General features: G+C 39.9%; 2 protein-coding genes across 4 annotated transcripts; one reads left to right on the top strand and one right to left on the bottom strand.

Annotated features, from left to right (window-relative positions):
- The first annotated feature begins 212 nt into the window (after nucleotides 1-212).
- Nucleotides 213-3,951, top strand: AIMP2 (aminoacyl tRNA synthetase complex interacting multifunctional protein 2). The gene is made up of 4 exons (XM_056334359.1): nucleotides 213-396; nucleotides 1,934-2,140; nucleotides 2,679-2,910; nucleotides 3,430-3,951. Exons 1-4 carry the CDS (start codon nucleotides 265-267, stop codon nucleotides 3,813-3,815), a joined length of 957 nt encoding a protein of 318 aa, XP_056190334.1. The 5' UTR covers nucleotides 213-264; the 3' UTR covers nucleotides 3,816-3,951.
- Nucleotides 3,952-4,217: 266 nt separating this feature from the next.
- Nucleotides 4,218-22,324, bottom strand: EIF2AK1 (eukaryotic translation initiation factor 2 alpha kinase 1). Of its 3 annotated transcripts, none has more exons than XM_056334356.1 (15): nucleotides 21,932-22,321; nucleotides 21,308-21,466; nucleotides 19,367-19,503; nucleotides 18,577-18,608; nucleotides 17,994-18,093; nucleotides 17,158-17,238; nucleotides 16,663-16,760; nucleotides 14,989-15,042; nucleotides 13,904-14,273; nucleotides 12,739-12,850; nucleotides 11,004-11,110; nucleotides 5,722-5,842; nucleotides 5,516-5,595; nucleotides 4,912-5,145; nucleotides 4,218-4,419 (listed from the first exon to the last, which is right to left on the bottom strand). In XM_056334356.1, exons 1-15 carry the CDS (start codon nucleotides 22,026-22,028, stop codon nucleotides 4,297-4,299), a joined length of 1,905 nt encoding a protein of 634 aa, XP_056190331.1. In that variant the 5' UTR covers nucleotides 22,029-22,321; the 3' UTR covers nucleotides 4,218-4,296. The 3 variants fall into 3 exon arrangements, with proteins under 3 accessions (XP_056190331.1, XP_056190332.1, XP_056190333.1); XM_056334357.1 differs by having other exon boundaries at nucleotides 13,904-13,988; XM_056334358.1 differs by lacking the exon at nucleotides 4,218-4,419 and having other exon boundaries at nucleotides 4,970-5,141; nucleotides 21,932-22,324.
- Nucleotides 22,325-22,395: the final 71 nt, after the last annotated feature.

Genomic DNA, 22,395 nt, shown 5'->3' with positions numbered 1-22,395 from the left:
TAGCACCTCCCTTGACATCAATTGGCCAGTAAGGCTACCTAGTCAGCACCGACAGCTGCGCCTTTCGCCCTATCGCTTAACGAATCCGTGGCTCACGCTGGCCAATAGCAAGAAGACAAGGAGACGGTGCGGCATCCCCCAGCGCTCATTGGATCGCGGGTGAGTCAGTAAGGCGAGTGCTCCCCGTATGGCCCAATGGGCGCCGCGGGCGGGCGGGACCGGCGGCGGGCCGGGCGCGGGTGCGCGGTGCGGGCGACAGGCGCCATGCCCATGTACCGGCTGAGGCCCTTCCACAGGGTGGGCGGGGAGGTGCTGGCGGAGCAGCTGCCCACCTGCATGTACCGCCTGCCCAGCCTGCACCGCCGCCCCTCACCCGCAGCCTCGCCGCCGCCGCAGGTAGGAGCCGTGGGGCGGCGGGAGGGCCGGGCCCGGGCGGGGGGAGGCCGGTACAGGCCGCGGTCCGCACTTCCAGCCTGGGCACTGCCGCAGCGCGCCGCCCGCTTCAATGAGCTTAGCTGCGCCGGGAGTTTCTCTGGATATATTTCAAGCCGTCGGTAATGCTCAGCGCGGTGTCAGGGGCTCTGCCGCCCTGGGCGCGGCGGGCTGAGCGGGGCCGAGCCAGCGCGGGGCCGGTGCGGGGCTCGCAGGCCTCGGCCCTGCCCGCTGCAGCGCGCTGCCGGCTGCGGGCTCTCGGCCCTGTGGCGCTTGGGACGGAGCCAGCCAGCCACACAAGCCGCTGCTTTTCGGCTCCCTTAGGTGTTTTCAATAAGAGAAAAACTCAGAATACTACGTTACATACATGGAGTTGACGCCAGCCTCTCTCCAGTGTCAGCAATGCTTGGAATTCTTCCAGGGTGCTCGTGGCCATTTTTAGCTTGATGCCTCCTATCTTCCCTGTGAGTGCTTGCTGTGCCAAGGCTGCTGGGGGAGGCACTGGGTAGGAGCAGACTTGGGGCAGGACTTCGCAGGAATGCTTACTGAGATGCCCTCCCATTGCAACAGCAAAGTATTACGTACTGGTGTCCTCTGAGAGTGGTTTTTATTTCGGAGGTGTGTACTAGCCAAATAATGGTCACTTCAGAGGTGTTTTTCTGTCTTGTCTTTGCGACTGTTGTATAAGTGGGTATCAAGATTTCACTTGGTACCTTGCTCGTATCTCTTTAGCCATTAGGCTGCAAGAAGGAAGCTTGGTTGATAGCTTGGGTTTTGTTAATCCTTATTCAGGATGCTTAGAAATGGATTATCTCTGTAAAGATTTTTCTTTAACATTATTGTATGTTTGTAGACTTAAAACCTCCCACAGGATTTTCCTCTTTTAAAAGGGATAGCGTAAGGTAACTGAAATAACAGAAACATGCGCTGGGATTAACATGTAGCAAAGTCTATGGTCCTTTTTTCTATATATTCTCTGAAACAAGAATGACTACCAAGAGTGATTTCGTATGATACACCATCCATCTAAACCTGCAGGGTTTTTTTACTTTTATTAACTACCTGAATTGTCAAAAAGTTTACTTGTTCAGCAGCCTCAGCATATACTTCTACCAGTCTGTTCTTCTGGGCCAAGGAGAATCGTGACAAGCTAACTTTGTTTTTTCAGGTTTTAATTTAGCATTTCACTGCCAACTTTTAAGTTTCTGTGTTTGTGATCTGATTTTTACTATATTGCAGAGTTTTCTGTAGCTAGTAGTTCAAAAGAAGATGTTAGGCAGGAAGATTCCAGAGACTTGATTAGATAACCCATTTCTCATGACATTTGTACAGACAAGAGAGGGAACTAGTAAAACATTAAGACCATGACACTACTCCACGGTGTTCTCATGATTTGAATGTGTTTGAAGTCTTTCAGAACTTACTGTCAAGTGAGCCATAGGCTTTTCTGACACTGAGCTGAGCAAACGTTTATGTGACGTTGTTTTTTCCTCTCCTGTAGGAAGAAGTTGACCCATCACTTCAAGCACTTGAATCCCGCCAGGAAGAGATTCTAAAACGCTTGTATGAACTGAAGAGTGCTGTCGATGGTCTCTCAAAGATGATCCAAACCCCAGATGCTGATTTTGATGTAACTAATATCATTCAAACCGATGAAGGTTCCCCTTTGACAGCAAATGGAGCAGACTTAGATTTGATGCTTGGGAAGGTAAGTTTAGTTGAACATACACACTGAGAGATACTTTCTTTGCTCTCAGATTTTCAGGATTGGAAGGGTGGCATTAAACCCTGGGATACTCAGAACTCAGTATACAAGTCTTATAGCCGTAAAATAACCTACAACCACCATTTCATTGTGGGCATCCAGATTATAGATCCAGACATTGATTAAATACTAAATCCTACATATTCCTATTTGGATATAATTCCAAGCTAGAACGGTTAATTTTGAAATTATGACAGTTGTTCTCTTGTTTGTTACAAACTGGAAATTTTAACTGTGACTTCAGATTGGACTAGTCTTTACCTCAGTCATGTTCTTGAATTATTTGTTGAGGAAGATGATTAAATGTTTAAGCAAGTTTTAAACATCCAAACTTGATTTAATTGATTTATGTAAATATCATTAGAATTTCAGACCTATGCATGCAGGGGTAGGTACGTTTTGGTGTCAAATGAAACCACCGCTACTTCAGAGTCTGATCTGGAACGTGTCTCACCTGCTGAATGTTTTCCTTTCTGTTCAGGATTATGGTGCCCTGAAAGATGTTGTAATCAACGCCAACCCTTCTCTACCTCCACTATCATTACTAGTACTGCACAGTCTGCTTTGTGAACGCTTTAAAATACTATCAGCAGTTCACACGCATTCATCTGTGAAAAGTGTGCCAGAAAACCTCATGAAATGCTTTGGAGAGCAGACTACGAAGCAGCCACGTCATGAGTATCAGTTGGGCTTTACTCTTATTTGGAAGGATGGTAAGAATGAAGTTAACTTGTAGACCAATATTTTACAGTAGGTGAAAAAATTGCAACTTGGGCTATAAAACCTTGACAACAGATGCTTTGTTGTCTTTGTGCTGACACATAAAGGATACACACAGCAGAAAAAGCGTTTCTGCTCTCTTTTTATAGCTGTCAGCAATGATGGGGAGAGAGGATGAAGAAGACTCTTTTTTGTGGTTCCTGCTATTAAAATACATGTGGCATTTACACAGTTGGTTGTACCCACAGGATTTTTTTTATAGAAGTGTTTTTCAGTTTCTACAAATAAGTTAGGTAGAAGTTAAGTGGGAGATTTGAGTGAAGTTTATGAAAACCAGTATCCCAGGTTCCTGCCTTAGTCTGAGTATTTAGACTAAGAAAACTGAAAATTGTCTATCAGATTAATGATGTTAACAGTGTCGCTGGCATCACAAATAAAATATATCACAGAATTACCATTAGACTTAACTTCTCTACCATGTGGTATTCAGTTTTTTCTTTTCTTAATTTCAGTTCCAAAACCCCAGATGAAGTTTAGCGTTCAAACAATGTGCCCTATTGAAGGAGAAGGGAACATCGCTAGATTTCTCTTTTCCCTGTTTGGCCAGAAGTACAACGCAGTTACTTCAACTTTGATTGACAGCTGGGTCGATACCGCCATCTTCCAGCTAAAAGAAGGTAGCAGTAAGGAAAAAGGAGCAGTCTTGCGCTCTATGAATGCTGCTCTGGGCAAGACAGCGTGGCTGGTGGGAAATGAACTCACCGTAGCAGACATTGTTGCGTGGTGTGCGCTTCAGCAGACAGGTAGTGCAAATGCTGCCCCAGCCAATGTGCAAAAATGGATGAAGTCATGTGAGAACTTGGCACCTTTTGGCTCTGTTATGAAGCTACTGAAGTAAGCCTGTACTCTTCATAATGGTGTAATTTTAACCTTACTCCACCTCCTGCCTGCTGTAGTGGTGTGAGTCATTTTGGAGATGTATTCAAGTACTACAGTTGGACAGAATTCTAAAGTCAATAAAAATGTTACAGCTACCTTTTGGGTGTGACATTCCTCTTCTGTAACTGATGCACAACATGCATATTTGCTTTATGATTATAAAGCATCTAAAATAGTCCTAGGTAAATACAAACTGCAGTTTCAGTTTTTCTGTATATTCTTCCCTGTAACCCAAATGGTAATTTACACAAGTTAAATTGTGCTGAGGCTAAGCGTAATGTGAATCCTTTCTGTTGACCGGCGACATCCAAACTAAGACAAAAAGATTAATACCTTTAAAGAACAGACAGGAGAATCAAAATGCATTGCAATATTTTTATGTAAAAAAAGAAACATTTTTATATAACTTATCATGCAATAGAGGTTAGTTCTTCCTGTACTTAAACAGGAGAACCGAGTTGCGTATGTTCATCTCTTTCTTCAGAAAGCAGTCGTATTGTCTCTCTCAGTTTCTCTATTTCTTCCTCTTGTTCTCTCACCTTCTGTTGTAGGTTAGAAATAACCTGATAATGACAGTCAGTTTACTTCATTTATAGACAAGCAAAGATAAAGCCTTATTAACCTATTTGAGTGGTTTTCAATCCACACACATTCTGCAGCGCCACAGCAATTCTGGGTATTTGATGCCAGAACTTAATCCATCAACAAAGAATTGTGGCGAGGAGAGGGAAAATGATAAAAAGATTCTGCAGAGCTGACTGAAAGCTTCAGAAGCTTTTCTGACCTGTAAAAATACCTCCAGCTGTAGGTAAATCAACTGTCCAGTCTTCTTAAAGTTACCTATACTTAATGACCATTTATCTCATTGCAAAGACACCAGGAACATTAATAGAGCATGTTGAATACTGTAATCGGGATTACAAAAAAAAGTCTCAATCACACAATCCTCTAAAGTTAAAAATAAAAAAATCCCATAATACAGGCAGGGAAACAAATGGAATTTTCCTTTTATATTTCTTTATCCTGTAAAGGTTGAAGTTACTGGCATAACTTACATGTTCTGTGGTATGAAACAGTTCGCTTTCACGAAGCTGAGCAGCAGTCGGTCTTTCTGTAGATCTCTGACTGGTGAGGAGTTTAACGTACTTGGCTTGAATAGGCCATTTTTTGTAGAAAGCCTGAGGAATTTGGCCATTCCTTAACTGTGTAAGAACTTCTGTTCTTTCCATTTCTGTTCCAAATGGTTGGAAGAGTTCTAGCAGGATAACACCCATGCTGTACATGTCTGACTGGTAACAGGGTGAAGAAAAAGTTCTGGGATAACTGCTATTTTTAATTACTTAATAGATTCCTTTTCCTTGCAAAAATCATGGTATGAAAGAGTTTCACAACACTGAAGGTGCATGATGATATGAGAAGTATATGACACCACTAAAGAAACACAAATTAATCTATATACATTCCTCAAGATGATCTTAGAAACAAGTAATTTTCACATTAGTAGCAAACTAGAAGACAAAGTTGAAATCCATAAAGAGTAACAGCAGGAGGAATGTTTGTGTATTTACCAAATATTATGTATTTACCTACTGAAAGGCTTGTTTTATTCCTATTATCTATCATCATGTGTTAATAGAAAAAAAAAAACAAAACTCCTACCTTGACATCATAGTGAGAGCCCTGCAATTGTTCTGGTGAGGCATAGAGGCAAGTTCCCACTCCTGAAGTATGTGTCAGTCCTTTAAAAAGGCAATTTCGAGGTACTCAACCTTATGTTACATTGTTACCATTTCACTTAAAAATTTAAGGTTTTTATAGCATAGAAACTTAAAGACACTGAAACCTATTAGGCTTTTTTCTCTTACCTTTTATCCTTTCTGTCTTAAACCACTGGTCTGCATCATCCCAAAGAAGGTCTTTGCAGGCTAATCCAAAGTCTCCTATTTTTACATGATGATCTGATCCATGTAGAAAGATATTTCTGGGCTACAAAACAAGACCGTATAAAACGTAAATACAAAACTGAAATTTCAGCTGTTTCAAAATCTATAAAATCCAGTGCTTCACAGGTATAATAATTACTTAAAACTTTCATTAGTAAGAGAAAAAAAAAGTCATAGCTGATACTAAATCATGTGTTAGCTATCGCATTTGGGCAGAAAGACCACATAGTAAAGATCTTTAAAAAAATGAAGAAAAGCAAAACAGGAAAGACAACGGTTTAGTGGAAAGATACTTTTTTTTTCTTTTCTTTTTCCGCCAACCAAAAGTGGGAAATTTCCAGAACAGTAATGTTAACAGGAATAGGCAAGAGCAGACAGGAAATTAGACCAACTGATGTAGCAGGAAGGAGGAATAAATTATCATCTTTGGGCTAGACATCATGTAAAACAAAATACACTTTTCTAAATGATAAGCACAGCTGCAACATGCTACTTGGTTCTGGGAAGTTGCTATGAAAAACCCCCAAATTACGAGAGACTTGACTAGAGAGCACTGACTGGAAAAACTGAAATAGTTGTATCCATATATTTTGGGTTTAGGACCACTAAGGAAGAGAAATGCTAGCATTGTGTCTCTAAAAAAAAATAAAATAAAAAGACACACTTGGGTTGTGGTTTAATCCCAGCCGGTAACCAGACAGCCACTCACTCACCCCCCAAACCCGCAGAGGGATGGGGAGGAGAATCAGGAAGGAATGTAAAACTTGAGGGTTGAGATAAGAACAATTTAATATTAGAAATAAAATAAAAACATTAACAACAACCATTATAATGAAAAGGAGGAAGAAGGGGAGAGGAACAAAATCCAAAGGGAATGGAGAAAAGAAAATAAGTGACGCACAGCACAACTGGTTCACCACCTGCTGACCGATGCCCAGCCAGCCCTCGAGCAGCCATCGGCAGGCCTCGGCCAACTCCCCCTGCTTTATATACGGAGCATGGTATGAGTATGTATGAGTATGGTATGAGTTCTGTGGTATAGAACACCCCTTTGGCTAGTTCGGGTCAGCTGTCCTGGCTGTGTCCCCTCCCAGTTTCCTGTGCCCCTCCAGGACTCTTGCTGCAGGGCCTGAGAAACTGAATATTCCTTGACTTAGTATAAACGTTAGCTAGCAACAACTAAACCCATCGGTGTTATAACATTGATCTCGCAGCAAATCCAAAGCACATCAGTGCACCAGCTACTAAGAAGAAAATCACCTCTATCCCAGCTGAAACCAGGACAACTTGCCAGATAAAAGAAAACAGAATATGAAATTACTGGTTTTACTTAGCCTGTATCACCAGGTTTCTGAGCTTAGCTACATTTGGGTAAGAAGTGAAAGCACTATTGCTTAGTACAGGGTTTTATTTTCTACTAAACAACTACTAGCAAGAAAGCAAAGGCAACTTGAGCCTTTTTTCACATTCTTAAGCTTTTTCTGGTTTTATAGTACTCTTAATGCTACACTGAATAATGCCGTTACTTCAAAGCTATTCTGGAACCAAACGTCTTGTAACGTCCCAAAGAATGGCACTGTTCAAATGCCAGATTCCAAATCCTGAAATTCAAATGCCAGAAATTCCATTTCTGATTATGGATTTTCATTACAAAAATTAAAATTCCCTGGTCTACAAGGAATATAACCAAAGGAGCCAGCAGGCCTGCCACAATGTTTTCCTGTGGGTAAAGGAAATAAAATCCAGGCCACAAACACTGTATGAAGCAATAATGGAAGATGACAGTAGCACTGTTGAAGCTTTACTAGCTGATCACACCCTACAACTCACAGCCCTGCTCGCCCTCCAGGTAACCATTTGATCAAGATTATAATTTCTGATTACAAATGCTTTTAGATTAAGAAATGCTACGCTTTTTTAAAAAAAAAAAGAGGGAAAGAAGGAAGGTCCCCACATAGATAACTAATTTAACAAGACAGAAAAGAAAGGACAGCGATAAATGGTCAGCATTTCCCCATGAAGGGAACTATGCTGAACAACGTGTTTGTAAATGGTTAGAAAACGGAGGGTGAACAGAGAGATGAGAGAGTTTTCTGGCAGTATGGTGTTGTTCAGAGGAATCAGAATGAGGTCTGAACGCGAAGAACTCTGGAAGGATATTGCAGGAAGTATAATGACAAAAGGAATTCTGTAAAAGTAAACATGAAAATGTAAATGAAGAAAACAATCCCAATTTTAAATATGTAACAACTGTCTGTAAATTGACTACTACAGCTTTAAGCATGGCAACAGGCTGCTCTGAAAATGCTCAATAGCAGTCCATAAACCAAACTGTACATTATTGGTGGGGAGAGGAAGGTAAAGAAGAAAACATTGTGACACCAGGTGAATTCATACACTGCCATCTTCACTACCACCTGCAGTTCTGAGTCTCCCATCTCAAAAAGCACATAAGAGAACTGAAAAATTTTGTATAAACAGGTGAAACGAGTGCGAAAACTTGGAATGGCTTCTGTTCAAGGAATCACTAAATACAAAACACAAGACAAACTGTCAAGTTTAAAACAGAAATTAAATCACACAGAGAATGGGAGAAGAGTGTGAAACACTATTCAGCATTTCTTCCAATAAATGAAATAGGCAATATCAAATTAAATCATTGGTGGTAACTCAAAACTAGGGCTATTCATTCACACTCACAGCACAGTTGAACTCTGTAGAGACACTGCTGTAGCATGGCTAATTAACACTCACACGAGTTTTAAAAAGAAAAATTCTAGAAATATCCATAAATAGCTATTTTAAGTTAGGTGCTACATATAGTTCAAGCAATCATATAAATTCATTTCCCCAAATCACTGTACACCTGACCTAATACAACATATGGCAGAATCACATCTATTGATAATTTTGAATGTGAATTTTGTTTTACTCAATACAAAGAGAAACCATAACCAGAAGTACTATCCCTTGACTTGGACACACAACACCAATCACTGTTGAACGTACTTCCTAAGCTGCAAACAGCCCTGCAGAGGAGGACTTGGGGGTCCTGATGGATGAAAAATCGGGTATGAGCTGGCAACGTGTGCTTGCAGCCCAGAAAGCAAATCATGTTTTGGGCTGCATCAAAAGCAGCGTGGCCAGCAGGTTGAGAGAGGTGATGCTCCCCCTCTACCCTGCTCTTGTGGAGACCCCACCTGGAGCTCTGCATCCAGCCTTGGGGTCCTCAGCACAAGACACACATGGACCTGTTAGAGCAGGTCCAGAGGACGGTCACAAAAATAGTCTGAGGGCTGGAACACCTCTCCTGTGAAGCAAGGCTGAAAGAGTTGGGGTTGTTCAGCCTGGAAAAAAGAAGGCTCCAGGGAAACCATACTGTGTCTTTCAATATATAGTAGGGGCTTATAAAAAAAAAGAAACAACAAAAACAAAAAAACCCTAAGACAGACACTTTTTACTAGGGCCAGTAGTGACAGAACAAGTGGCAAGAGTTTTAAACCAAAAGAAGGTACATTTAGACTGGATAGAACGATGACATTTTTTACTGTGAGGGTGGTGAGGCGCTGGCCCAGGCTGCCCAGAGCAGCTGTGGGTGCCCCATCCCTGGCAGTGCTCAAGGCCAGGCTGGATGGGGCTGGGAGCACCCTGGGCTGGTGGGAGGTGTCCCTGCCCGTGGCAAGGAGGGTTGTAATGATTGTCTTTAAAGGTTCCTTCCAACCCAACCCATGCTATGATTTTACAATCTAGAGGGCCAAGCACTGCCAGACTCTGTATGTACAGATGAGATGGAACTTCTGCTTGCTTACACTTCTGTGAGCTTCACCAGCCTGAAGCTGAACTATGGCTCATTTCTCATGCTCTAAAACTAGGAAATAGAGGAACTGAAGGCATTAACACCATCCTATGCACTCCTGACAGGCACAAAAAAGCTGTGGTTAACAAATATTTAATGATCAAGCTTCTGTTACATCATGGCAACTCAAAGTTTGTTCTGACAACTAAAGTTTTAGGACCTGTTACTATGTTATACCCTACCAGTCCAGAACTTTTAGTCTAAGTAATTTTATCTTAAAAAGTGACTTTATCTACAAAAAGAGATTAACTTAAAACAATGTTTTATGCTACAGGAAAAACAAGAGGCTACACAGCACTTCAAATTCTCCTACGAAATTTGTCTAGTATTTACAGCAAACTGAAAAACTGCTGACCCTGAAACAGTTGGCATTTTTTTTAAATTAATCAAGAACAAAGATTTGTGTGCTTTCAACTAGTTCCAAGTTTCCACATGTGGAGTTTTAATAATTAAGATGATTTTTACACTGATTTCCTCATATAGCTACCATATTAGATGTAGAGAACCTCTGTAGAAAGTAGAGTAGGAAAATACACATCCAATTCCCTGCTATTCAAGTCTTATCAGTTTAAGGGTGGGGTGCAGGCAGGAAGCAAAGAGATACCTACCTATGACTCACATCCAAGCCAGCCACTAAGTCAAAACTATTCTTATGATTAGAATAAAAAAAAAAACCCATAGGAACATATAAAGGGCATCCTATTCTAATCATTCAAAGTGTTATTTTTGTAAGTCTTGTCTTCATTACTTTTAACAGAAATTAAACAAAAAATTTGCATTCACCCAGTAACATCACCTGTAATTAATTTCAGTCCCTTTGAGGAGATAGCAACCATTTTGAAAGACAGCAATTATGTGCAACTGAAGGATTTATATTTTTTTTTATATCAAGTAACTATAACTTGAACATAATTTGAAAAGCTAACTGGTATGCAGTTAGCAAACTGAGATGCAGTGAAGGAGCTTTGCTTATTGATATAATTATCTAGAAGAAATTTTTTTAAGGTAATTAGGTAATTTAGGTCCTACCCTTGTTAAGGAAAGACCAAGACAAAACAAAACCAATCTTACCATCCCCATTTAGGACAAGAAAATGGCTTCACAAAGGAGAAAACATTTCCAGAGCTTAATCGTAATTCACTTGTAAGTCAATGTAATTGAGTACTATGCTTATAGTAAAGAAAGCATGATACTGGTATAGAGGAGACAATGTATTTTTTTGTATGTAACATAGCTAAATTCTTAAGAGCCTAGGTCATCTCAAATTTAACTACGAAGTTGCTTCCATTCTCCCATAATGGAAATTATCTGTTTTCTCCAACCTCAAGTAATAATTCCATGAACTTACTTTAATGTCTCGATGCATCACTCCCACGCTGTGAATATAGCATACTCCTTCTAATAACTCTTGAAAAATTTTCATTGTCCAGCTGACATCCACAAGATGATATGGACCTTAATAAAATTTTAAATCTAAATTATTTCAGCTAATTTTACTGAGTTATTTAAGTTTATGGTGGTATATCTTGTTGAATTCTGTTTGTTTATGATGTGGAAGAAATTTTTAACAGAATGAGCAGTTTAAAAATGGAATTTCCCATGCTTCTCCTAAGATAGTATTTTTGAAATAGCAAAGTTACTAATCTCAAAATCCCAAAAAGGAAAGTTCAGGGGACATGAACATGTTTGCCTGAAAAGATTCCTCCAATCCCTATCAGACAGCTATTTGATTATGAATTTAGCAAACTCCTTACTTCCATATAAGTGCTGGATTCGAATGAAAAATACAGTTCCAGATAAAAGCTTACTAACTTATGTAATTACATGTTTTCTGTATTGATTTGCACCCTTCCTTTTTGGATCCTAATCCTGCTGTTGTGCTACCCTCTGAAATTACCCCATTCTCCTCTGGCTGTAGCTGTCCTAAGTAAATTTACCATCTCTCTGTTTTTACCATTTCCCACATTATTATTTTATTGAACTGCATTGTCTTTCTCCTCTAATGACCCAGGTCTAACATGTCTGTTGCCACTTCAAACACTCACCATTTACTCTGACTTGGATTTATGTTTCTTAATGTCTAACCTATGATTGAATTCACCTTTCCTCTCCTGTCGCCTGTGAAAATGTCTGTAAACGGTGTTTTGCAAGGTCAAATGCTCTAGTGATTCTCTCACTTCCTGATGAGGAATGTCATTATGAAATTAGCTTATGAAAGGTAAAAGCCAATGCTTACAGGAGAGATTAGTGGAAGTCAGCTGATAGTTAGCTGGTAAACCTGACTCCATGACTAAAGAGAACAACAGATTTATCTTCATAGTGATTAAAACTAAGATTAAACATTAATCATACAGTTTATGTCTTACAATCTGTTAAGCATATGCTTTTTTTATACCCCAGAGAAAGGACAGTGTCTGTAATGCTTTAAGAGCATTAGACTTGTTCTTCCCAATGTCAACAATTATTGAAGACAGTTTGGTATCAGGGCATGAGAACTCCTCTGGCCACTGAAGTAAAATAAATGTTAAGATTCTTTAGAACAATGACAAATTAGGCTGCATAGAAGTTTTGATTCTTATAAACAAACTTAAAAGCTTTCAAGTATGTTGTAACCTGTCTGAAGCAAAAGATGTATTTATATTTTGCACAACTGATAAATTAGCCTGTGAAAAGCTCTATTTTGTAGCAGCAAGACTATTACCAAAGCAAAAGTTCAATTATTTAAACAGCTTACTGAGAAAAAGCAGATTCTCTCAATAAAAAAAACTCTGCTCCAAATAAGTAGTACTGTCCAGGCTCAGATCTCTTCAAGTAACAACTATGCCTCAGGCGTACATTCCCTCTTTTTTGAAGAGCTGTCTGAAACTCACGAACTTAAAATACCTTTTCCCAACATTCATCACACAAATATTCAATACTAGCTGCCATCTGATTAAGTGAATAAAAAAATCTAATGAAGATGATCCATATTATAAGCTGCTCAAGTAAAACATAAAATCAGGCAAGTGGACTTCCAATTAGGAACACATAAGTATTTGCTTAATAATGAATAAGTAAATTTTTAAGATAGTGATGAATCTTACTGGAATTCTCCTCTGTTCTCTCATCGCATCTTTTATTACGGTCAACAATCCAATCCCACAAGGATATTTCACACAGTTGCATTTGTATATGAAGCATCAAACGATACTCCACCTAACAGAAAAATAATGGTCCATGATTGCGCCACTATATTATAAACAGTATTTCCTCTAGTTATTTTTAGTGAGTAAACCAAAAATTTTTTTATTAAAAAGAGTTAGATACCAAAATGACATTGAATACACTATTATTAACCTACTGCATTCAAAAAGCAGATACCACAATGCTATCTAGTTTTGTTGGGTTTTTTTTTGCTTGTTCTTCAAATTTTAACCATTGCTATATGATAAAAGCTAACAGAACAGCCAGCTACTTAATATTCAAATTAGCATTTAAAAGCTTCTAGACATACTGAACAGAAGTTCATTCTGGCTTAACAAAATAGTGTAAACTAATATAAAATAGCAAAAAAAATCCACCTCTTGATATGGAATTTTATGATTTATTAACAGTAACATGTAATTTCATCCTCGGTTTCTGATAATGTACTAGTCCATTTGATAACCTGGACAACTCAAGCTAACACCTTTAAAATCTTGGATTTCTTGCAAGAAGGAACTCCAAATGATAGCAAAAGCTTGAAGCATTCCAGAGCTGGCTGTGTTATACAAAACATTTCAGTGGTATGAATACAAGCAAAGTTTTAGAAGCATAGGTAGAGTGGTGATTCCCTGCCCAAATCTGATTCTCTCTTTTTCACATGTAATCCTACACTGTATAGGCACCACATTACATACCTAGACACTTTCATCAATAATATCTGAATTAGCCACCATTACTGAATGCTGAAGATTTTCCAGTTTGATTTATTTTTTTTTTTATGCAAGAGTAGCAGTTTTTATTCATGTAGGTACTTTGAAAGGACCCAAGATGACTAACACATGGAAACTTTCTTGTATGCTGAGTTTTGCCAGCTCCTCTGGTCAGCTTCCTTGTAATGGTGTTACCCACTGAAGAAAAAATTGTCTGTATTTTTGGCTGTAATAGCAGTCATTTCATATTTTTTAATTTATCATTATAAATCATTCCTCTGTCTACCAAATGCTACTTTACAAACATCATTAAATTAGACAGCAGTTAAGTATACTTAAAGACAATTGTATTTACCTCAAAGTCTCCACAGAGTGCTACATCATTCCTGGAGCATTCTTCAGTGTAGGACTTACTGCCAGTGCTAGCATCTTGATCCAGACTAGAATGAGATCCCCGTGATGAATGATTTTTTACATCGCTTGACCTACTGCTAACACTATTTACAGAGTCGTCTTGTAATCCTATGGATAATTCACATTTATTTGGTTTCATACACTGTTTACTATTGCTGTTTGTAGTATCATTCCTTACATCCATATTCTGCACTGATTCACTACCCAGACTTCTGAGACCAGTAATGTCACAGGACTTCTTTTCTTGTGAAGTAAGGTCAGCAAAGATAATTGAACTATCACTTCCCACACTCCGGATGTGACAGTGATCACTGAAAATAATCAAGTAAGGGAGAGAAATCAAAATATGTACAGTTTTATACCGTCTATTTGTGACACACTGTTCTGAAGACTTTTTCCTTTTTTTTTCTGCAATTGCAATCTGCATTGCAGAGTAAGAGTTCAGCTGCTTCCCCACGTAAAAATTTACGTAACAGGCAGTGCAGGCTCCAGCCTTTTTAATACCTTCCCCCAGGAGGGATTTCTGACAGCTGACCCAGACAGCCCATAGATACAGACGGTCCTAGGACACAGCGTTACTGGACAGAACTATGATGTATCTCCATTCCTTTAAACTTAGGAAGTTACGCTGTCCTTCTCACAGGACACTCCATCTCTTTATTGAAAGGGCTAATCAACACTTCTGAGAAACAGAAGGCCCCATCACTCTAGTAAGACCCCACAGTGCTAATCAGTGTTGCTGACTGGCACAGAACGTTTGAAGTAAACCTGAAGCCCAGTACTACATTCAGGCACTCAGAAACTGAGAGATCCAAAGAAGGTAGATGTATCCAGTAGTATTTTCCAGCTTACACAACAAGAAGGGAATCAATGACACGGATAATTAACTTTTTTGGGTTATAATTTGGGAGCAAAAAGCACAAAGCACTTGTTCAATATATGCCAAATTCTGTACTCATTCAACTTTAAAAAAAAACCTTTTGTTAAAGCCAAATAAATGTTATCATTGAGATTTATAATACTTACTTGCTACTCTCTTGCTCCAAAGATAATGGCTGCAACTCCATTATTGTTTTATCTATTGGAAGAGAAGATAAATATGGTATTTTACAAATCCAAGCATGCAAATATTTACCTTAAATTAACATTTAAGCTACAGCATCTTACTGCATTTAACTTCATTACCTGTAGATAGCTTTTTCTCTATTTCTGCTGCTGCAAAAGGTGCTTGTTAGCCTACTAAGAAGCAACCCTATCATGCTTCTCATTTTTCTCTAAATGAAAAGAAATCACATGCTGTACGAGATCATGGAAAGGGTTGTACAGGGCTGTCTTAGATGTTCCTCTAGATTTCACCTTTAAGAAGTTAGCCTGTTCAGAATTAGGGCTTATAACGTATATGATAATGCACAGTTAAAGAAACTATTCCACAAGGCACAAGCCTTTGTGTCACCCTGCTGCTGTTTTGAAGGTACTTTATAAATTTGGAAATAATTTTCATTAAAATTGTGTATTTATGTGAAAAAAGCAGTTTTGTTTTTGCACACAGAAGCAAATACAAAACACCAATCTTGTAAGCCAAAGAAAATTGTTAAGTACCACAGGACCTACCTAAAGTTCTAGTTACATTATCACCATTAAATACATGTGAGGTACTCCTAGCACTAAAAAGTTGCATCCTTCAAGATTCTCAGTATCATTGGTTAAAAAGTCTTGTTTGTTTTGCTAGACTGTCAACTTCCTATGCATTTTCTTTTGTGCTTATAGCTGACGGGGCATCAAGTCACTGACTTGGAAAGCAATAAAGTCATATAGAGCATAAGCAAACCTCCCACTAAGAGAGGATCAAAAGATTTAATTGCTAAAGTCATTCCGGAAAAGGACAAGAAAGGAAAGGGACCAACAAATTAGGGTTACAAAGGGACCAAAGGACAAACTGTGGGAAGAGCCGAGAACAGAGAAACTAAAGAGAAAAAAACAGGGGGCACGGTAAGGTGTAAAATGAACATAGAAGTAGATAAATTCTCAACAGTGACAGACAGTAGCTGATACACAAAAAACCAGATTGCTTTGTCACTGGAGAACTGTAACAGGCAATTCATCAATTTTAAACACTCTCCTATGCCAAATAAAATAATAAGGTTTGTGGGGGGGTTTCCCCATTAAAGTCTTTATTTCCAGGTTCTTTCAGTTCTTCTAAACTCTTTTCCAAATAGGAAGAGAAGCATAGTGGGTGACATTTCTAGTTTTGCTACAACTCTGGGATTTCAAAACACAGTAGCAAATTTGTGGGTTTTTTTCCCCTATTCATCACTTTCCCCCTAATATCTAAAGTGGCTCATTCCCCAGTAATCATTCTTCTTCTCCTTTTCAACTCACTCCTTTTTGCATTAAAAGATCTTCATTGCATTCCACTGAACTTCACACAACTTTAAAACCTTACATATTACCAGAAGTGAAGCTAATACTTCCATAGTTCCAAATTCATCATTAAGTTAACAGGTAAGTTACTAGGCAAGAGACTGAAGAGCACAGAGGGACACGAAGACCTGGTGGTCACCTGTAGCTTGGGTTTTTTTGGTTGTTTTAGGGAGGGGAAAAATAGTTACTTTATCAGAGAAGTAATACTCTTCTGCAAATAACAGTACAGAGGTTATAAGCAGGATGCATGCAGGAATTCCAAATATGCTGTACTTTCCTTTTGGGCGTATGCTTTGAACTTGCTCCATCCAAGCAGTGTGGTAGCCTACAATATTAGGATGCTGCAGCCCAGCCAGCACTTTAACTTCTCGTAGCACCTAGAAAGACCAAAACAGGATGACTGTCCTTTATACTGAGTGCTTAGAAAACCCAAAAGATACTGAAAATAACAGTTTCTGACAGAGAAAGAACAGATAAAATTATTACAGTAATAGAGAAAAATTGGAAGCTTTCAAACAAATTAATATTTTCATAGTTGCAGAGAAGATCAAATTCAAGTTAAAAATATGTTTCTTTCAATGGGCTTAAATATTTCTCATTCACTTTTTTCTACTAGGTATTGATAGGGTCAAATCTTTAGAAACTTGGAATGCTTAAAAAGCATTATTAACATTTTTGATGTTTTGGGAAAAATTAACTGCATTACTAAATCAAATCAGAATCAGCTAGCAGAGACAGGGAGTTAAAACAGAGATGAAACACAGGAAAAAATACCTTCATGCAATCTCTTCTTGTAGCCTTCTTAATGCCAATTTTTTTAATAGCGTAGAACTGACCATCTAACTTGTTTCTGACCTGAAAATAATTATAATAGGATGAAATTAGATGTTAATGTGTTCAGATTAATGAATTATTAAATCCTTTAGAACTAACTATTTTCTAAAAATGAATTTTGGCACTCCATTCACATAACTCTCCCAGTATCACAGAATGAAACCGGGATTAGGCCGCAACTGCCTAGGATAAGGATATGCTACTTCTGCCTTCTTTCAGGACTACAAACATCTAATCCAGTCTCTGTGAAATACTTACCTTTACAGCCATCTTTTCATCAATAAAAAAAATGCTGCTAGGTCCTCATAAAGGACCAGGTTCTCAATAAATTTGTGAGACCACAACTCTCATCTGCACGCAGCACATACCACGTGGGGAAGCTTAGGCTGGCCATACGCTACAAATATTTAATACAAATCAACACTAGGTTGGACAGTTTCCATTCCTATTAAGGCTGCTTTTTTTCAAGCAATCACAACTGGAACATTGGGGTGTGCAGACTAATCAGTTCCTGTGGCTGTTTTAAGTCAATATATCATGGTGTTTCACATGAGAAATAAGGAGTTTTCCTTTGCTTTAAAAGGGTCAAAAGACGCAAAGTAAAGCATCTGATATATCTTGCCTTCACATGTGCTGGTTTGCACCTGTTCTATTGGGAAATGAGGATTTTTGGTTTTCTGTTAGAAAAATAAACAAAGCAGCCAAAACAGTAACTCTAAATTTCAAAGACAAACTAGATATAAAACAATTCGTTATAAACAGAAGGTGAAGAATACCTTGTATACTTTACCATATCCTCCTTTTCCTAGCCTTGCAACCTCATCAAATTCATGCAAGTATCGTGAAGTCTGTGTTTCAAAGAGAACTTCTTTTTCCCTGATTAAAAAAAAAGGTTAGGCTGCATTAAACTAAATTACAACTTATAAGTAAGGTATTATATAGGCTACAGGTGTACACAATCTAGAAATAGTATTTATGTTATGAAAATCTGAAGAAAATACTTTGACATTACCATGCGGTACCATTCACTGTTTCAGTGAATACTGAAAACCAGCAGACTGCAACAGCATGCACACATGCTTAAAATCCACACTTTGTGTGTTAACAGAACTACTAAGATGATTTCTCTAAATTTACGTCTGATAAATCTTTTTTTCCTGAATGGTGGCACTAACCATAACAGTTGTACTGAAGAAGGAATTTTCACTAGATCGTTTCGACAGTTTGGAGAAATTTCTACTTTTTTTCTACATTTCAGACCCAAAATAAGAAATGCAGTATTAATTAAATTCAGGGTGGAACACAGAACTTTTAGGGAGGGAGTCAAGTTTAGTATTTCTAAATGCTTTGAATACATACCCAATTGCATGAGAATCTCCATTATCAAGTTCCTACAAAACAACAAAATCCAACATAAAAACAGGCCAAAACATGCCAAACAGAATAACAGGTCTACCACACCATCAGCACAGACAGCTTAATCACAACACAAACTACAACTACATTCTTAGAAGAAAATGAGGTTACTGATAGTCATTCACGTTCTGCAAAGAGCTTCACCACACTGAAGTATTACTAGCTCACCAGTAATCTGCTAACATCCCTCTGCCAGAAAGATTACTGCCCTTTTAGAGTTCTGCTGGCAAACAGGATAAAATGAGGGCTCTAAAATGTGCTTAAAGACAAAATTAACTAGCTTACTTCAAGCAGCAAGATAAGCAAACTGCTCTGAAGCCTGAAGCACATTACACAGTATACAAATTATGCCCTCCACTAATATAAACATGAGCGTGTTAACATAATCAGCTGAAACAGTTAAAAGCTGAAAATGAATGTCTGTCCGTTGTCGAAAAAAGCCGCAGCAATACTTAAAACACCTTGCCTGTGTTTACGAAGATTTTCTTAAATCTTTCTTTTACTATATTAATAAGGAACAAAATATTGCTGGCTTCAGAAGCTTCGGTTTGCACCTACAGAACCAGAACATGCCATCCCAAACAGCTAAGGCAGAATGGGAGTACCATTTCATATAATTATTAAAAAGACCCAATCCAGTATTAAAAGAACCCCCAAACAAAAGCTTTTTTGGATGCAATGACGTGTTAACTCCTTAATGCAGAGGCTGCCAAAGAAATTTAACAAAGCTTACCCCATTAAGTATTTGTCGACTAGCTGCTTTCATTAGTTCAGTAATGGCGCTATTATGCTGCAGTCTTACAGTACTAAATTCATCACAGAAGGCAAAAGGGGAGAGCAACCCTGTTCTTGTGAAAGCCTGACGAAGTACTGTACAAAGGAACAGAGACAGGTCACGTTAAATAAACCCTGCCAATAAGACTATGTAAACAGCTGTTTTTTAAATGAGAAACTTTAATGGAAAGATAGTGCATCTAAAAAACTGAACAGTCACTCTTACTCTAATGCCATTTCCCATAGACTTAGCAAAAAACCCTAATTAAATCCTAACTAGAGCTGCTCTGCGGAAATCCCTTTGCATAATACAGTTATTTGCTGTGCCCTTCATGGTCACAACTGCATCTCCTTCTCTTCCTTATCCCAGCGGATGAATTATACAGCCACCCATTCACTTACTTGTTACCCTTGGACTAATTTTGATCAGCAAAAAGAGAAATTCAAGGCATGTTCATAATTATGAGCAGGCATTAATAATAAGAAGTGGTAATGTCAAGATTTTTCTAACTCACATATAAACTCACCCATTAGTGCATGTACTCATAGTAAAGAATGAAGTCACTCCCACCCACCCACCCCCCCCCAAGCACCGCATCTTTCTCAGCTGAAGTAAAACAAGGCTGTGGCAGCCAAAAACCTAACAAAAACTGAAGATGCTAGAAAAACGTACTTAAAAGTTTTAGGAATTCCAAGATCTTAAAACAAACCCCCTTGTAAGAGTTTTTTTTAAAATATGTTTCTTTGGTAGCAGTATTTAAAAAATCAACCTATTACTTTTGTCTTTTAAAGGAGGTACAAATTTATTCCAAGTGAACATGTAAGAAACCAGGAATTTTGCTATATGAGCCTTATGGACAGTGATTCATATCAGAAAAGTGGGAAAACCCCACCCCTGCCAACATGAATGTAGCAGCCAAAACTGCAAGAAGATATGATTACTGCCGTATGGTTTTCTTTTACTCATTAGTTTTATTCCCCTTGGGAAACTGATCTAAACTGTATCGGTGGAAGAACGTCTTTTTCCACAGAACCACACTGGGAAGCTGAGCAGCCACATGCTTTGGAAGATGCCCAAGTTGGAGGTTTTTTTCTTCCTCTCCCAAAAGGGGGAAATTTGGTTGGGTTTTTTTCCCTGCTATTTTCGGGTTTGATAGAGCTAATAGTAAGACCCAGGGCCAAATATCTACATCAGACATCAAGAACAAAAAAATGACAGTTGTCTGCGCTATTGTTACTGGATGCTATAAATGCCTTCAATTTTAAGTAGAAGCAACATACTATGTTTTATTCCCTGCAATCATGCATAGCAAGAGACAAAAACCTTGGAGATTGTTTCTCAAATGCATTAAGAATGTGCCTAAATGAACAAAACTCCTAAGGTAAGTCACATACCAAAAGGATTTCAAAAGAAACACCTCACACCTAAAAACGCAACCTCCCTGAATTATATCAAAAGACTTTACGGGAAAATATAGACTTATCAAGGTATTCACTCTGATTTTCACAAACTATAATTTTGAAAGTTTTAGTGAAGACTATGCTACAGCAATTTCTTGATAAATATTTTTATTAAATTCCTCTTCTGTGTTTTTAGATCAGGTTTAACAGTTAGATAACATACCCTGCTACCCTTCTCATGATGCATGAGATTTAGCTGGAACAGAACTGCTCTTTGCATCGACAACAAAATTTTGCTGCTGTTCTGAAAAATAAGGCAGGTCCTCATTCCCAGTTAAGTTAATTCAGGGTGTTAATTTTCTTCTCAGAACTACTCTTGTCCCAGTGGGATGGGACCTATAGCTTTGTATTGATATTACACTGTAAATCTGCGTGGAAGACTCTTGTATACATTGCAGAAAGGCAGTTTAAGAGACAGGAAAGAACTATTCTTACTAACTTCGGAACAAACACTTCGAATGAACGGGGTTGTGTGTGTACATGTGGCAGAGATGCTCCAGCAGTGACACAAGCAGCAGCTGGTTTTGGATGGTGGAAGTAAAATTCACAAACTTTTGCGACCCGTTTGCAACTCGGAGCTCTGCCGGCACATCGGATTCTGGAAAAAAACGAATGGATTTAGGTCTCGGTATATGCCCGTTGACCAAAAATACCAACCACGTTACCAAGCCACACAGCTCCCACACCACCCTGGCTCACAAAAAGGCACCACGCGGAGCTGCCACTGAGCGAGAAGCTTAAGACGCTAATTAGGAACCAAATTAATTTTTGTAAGTGCATAGGGAAAGGAGCTGAGCAGAGAGGCCGAGGCGCTGCCCGGGGCAGGCGGAGCTGCCGCTGCGGCCCCGGGGCCTGCCCGCTCTTGCATCATCCCTCGCGGCTGCCGCCTCCTCAGGGCGGCGGGGAAGGGAGGGAGGGAGGAAGGGAACCGCCGCCTCCCTGCTTCCCGCCCGCCGGCCGGGGGGAGCCGGGGCCCCGCCGACAGCCCGGGAAGGGGGGACGGGACCTCCCTGCGCCCCCGCCCCTCCCGCCGAGGACAGGAATGCCCCCGGGCCCCACTTACCGTCAAAGCGCGGCTCCGGGCTCTCCTCTGGAAACTCGATGGCGGGCGGCGGCGCGCCGGGGCCCGCGGCCCTCAGCGGGAGCCCGCCCCGCCACATGCCGGGCGCTGGGGTCCCGGCCTCGGGCGCCGCCGGCCGGGCCTGCCCGCCTCCCTGTGGGCGGCTCCGGGGGGGCCGGGCCAGAGCTTACGGGCGCTCTTTGAGCGCAGGGCGATAAAACATTAAGGGGAGGGAGTGAAATCGGCGAGGGGTGAACGCGGCCCGGAGGGCAGAGGCGGGCGGGAACGCTACGGCCGAGGCAGGGGCTCGTCCCCGGGCGTCGCGGCGGGCAGCTGAGGTGCCCCCCTGGACAGCGGGGCTGGCGGAGCGCCCTCAGCCCCGCGTGGAGACCTGGCTCCCCGCACCGCCCGCCCAGCGGGGCTCCCTCAGCCCCGCGGGGGACCCCCTCGCCGCCGCGCCCCCGGCC

This window comes from Falco biarmicus, chromosome 4, assembly GCF_023638135.1.
Source record: "Falco biarmicus isolate bFalBia1 chromosome 4, bFalBia1.pri, whole genome shotgun sequence".
NCBI classification, from domain to species: domain Eukaryota; kingdom Metazoa; phylum Chordata; class Aves; order Falconiformes; family Falconidae; genus Falco; species Falco biarmicus.
The sequence above is the reverse complement of the archived record's forward strand: the minus strand, read 5'-3'. Positions and strand labels throughout refer to the sequence as shown.

Excerpts from the sequence above, each read along its gene's own strand:
- AIMP2 (XM_056334359.1), top strand. The coding sequence starts at position 265 with ATGCCCATGTACCGGCTGAGGCCCTTCCACAGGGTGGGCGGGGAGGTG. Across the intron at positions 397-1,933 it reads CAGCCTCGCCGCCGCCGCAG|GAAGAAGTTGACCCATCACT; the intron begins GTAGGAGCCGTG and ends CCTCTCCTGTAG. Across the intron at positions 2,141-2,678 it reads TAGATTTGATGCTTGGGAAG|GATTATGGTGCCCTGAAAGA; the intron begins GTAAGTTTAGTT and ends CTTTCTGTTCAG.
- EIF2AK1 (XM_056334356.1), bottom strand. The coding sequence starts at position 22,028 with ATGTGGCGGGGCGGGCTCCCGCTGAGGGCCGCGGGCCCCGGCGCGCCG. Across the intron at positions 18,609-19,366 it reads GTCGACAAATACTTAATGGG|GAACTTGATAATGGAGATTC; the intron begins GTAAGCTTTGTT and ends GTTGTTTTGTAG. Across the intron at positions 12,851-13,903 it reads CACTCTGTGGAGACTTTGAG|GTGGAGTATCGTTTGATGCT; the intron begins GTAAATACAATT and ends TTTTTCTGTTAG.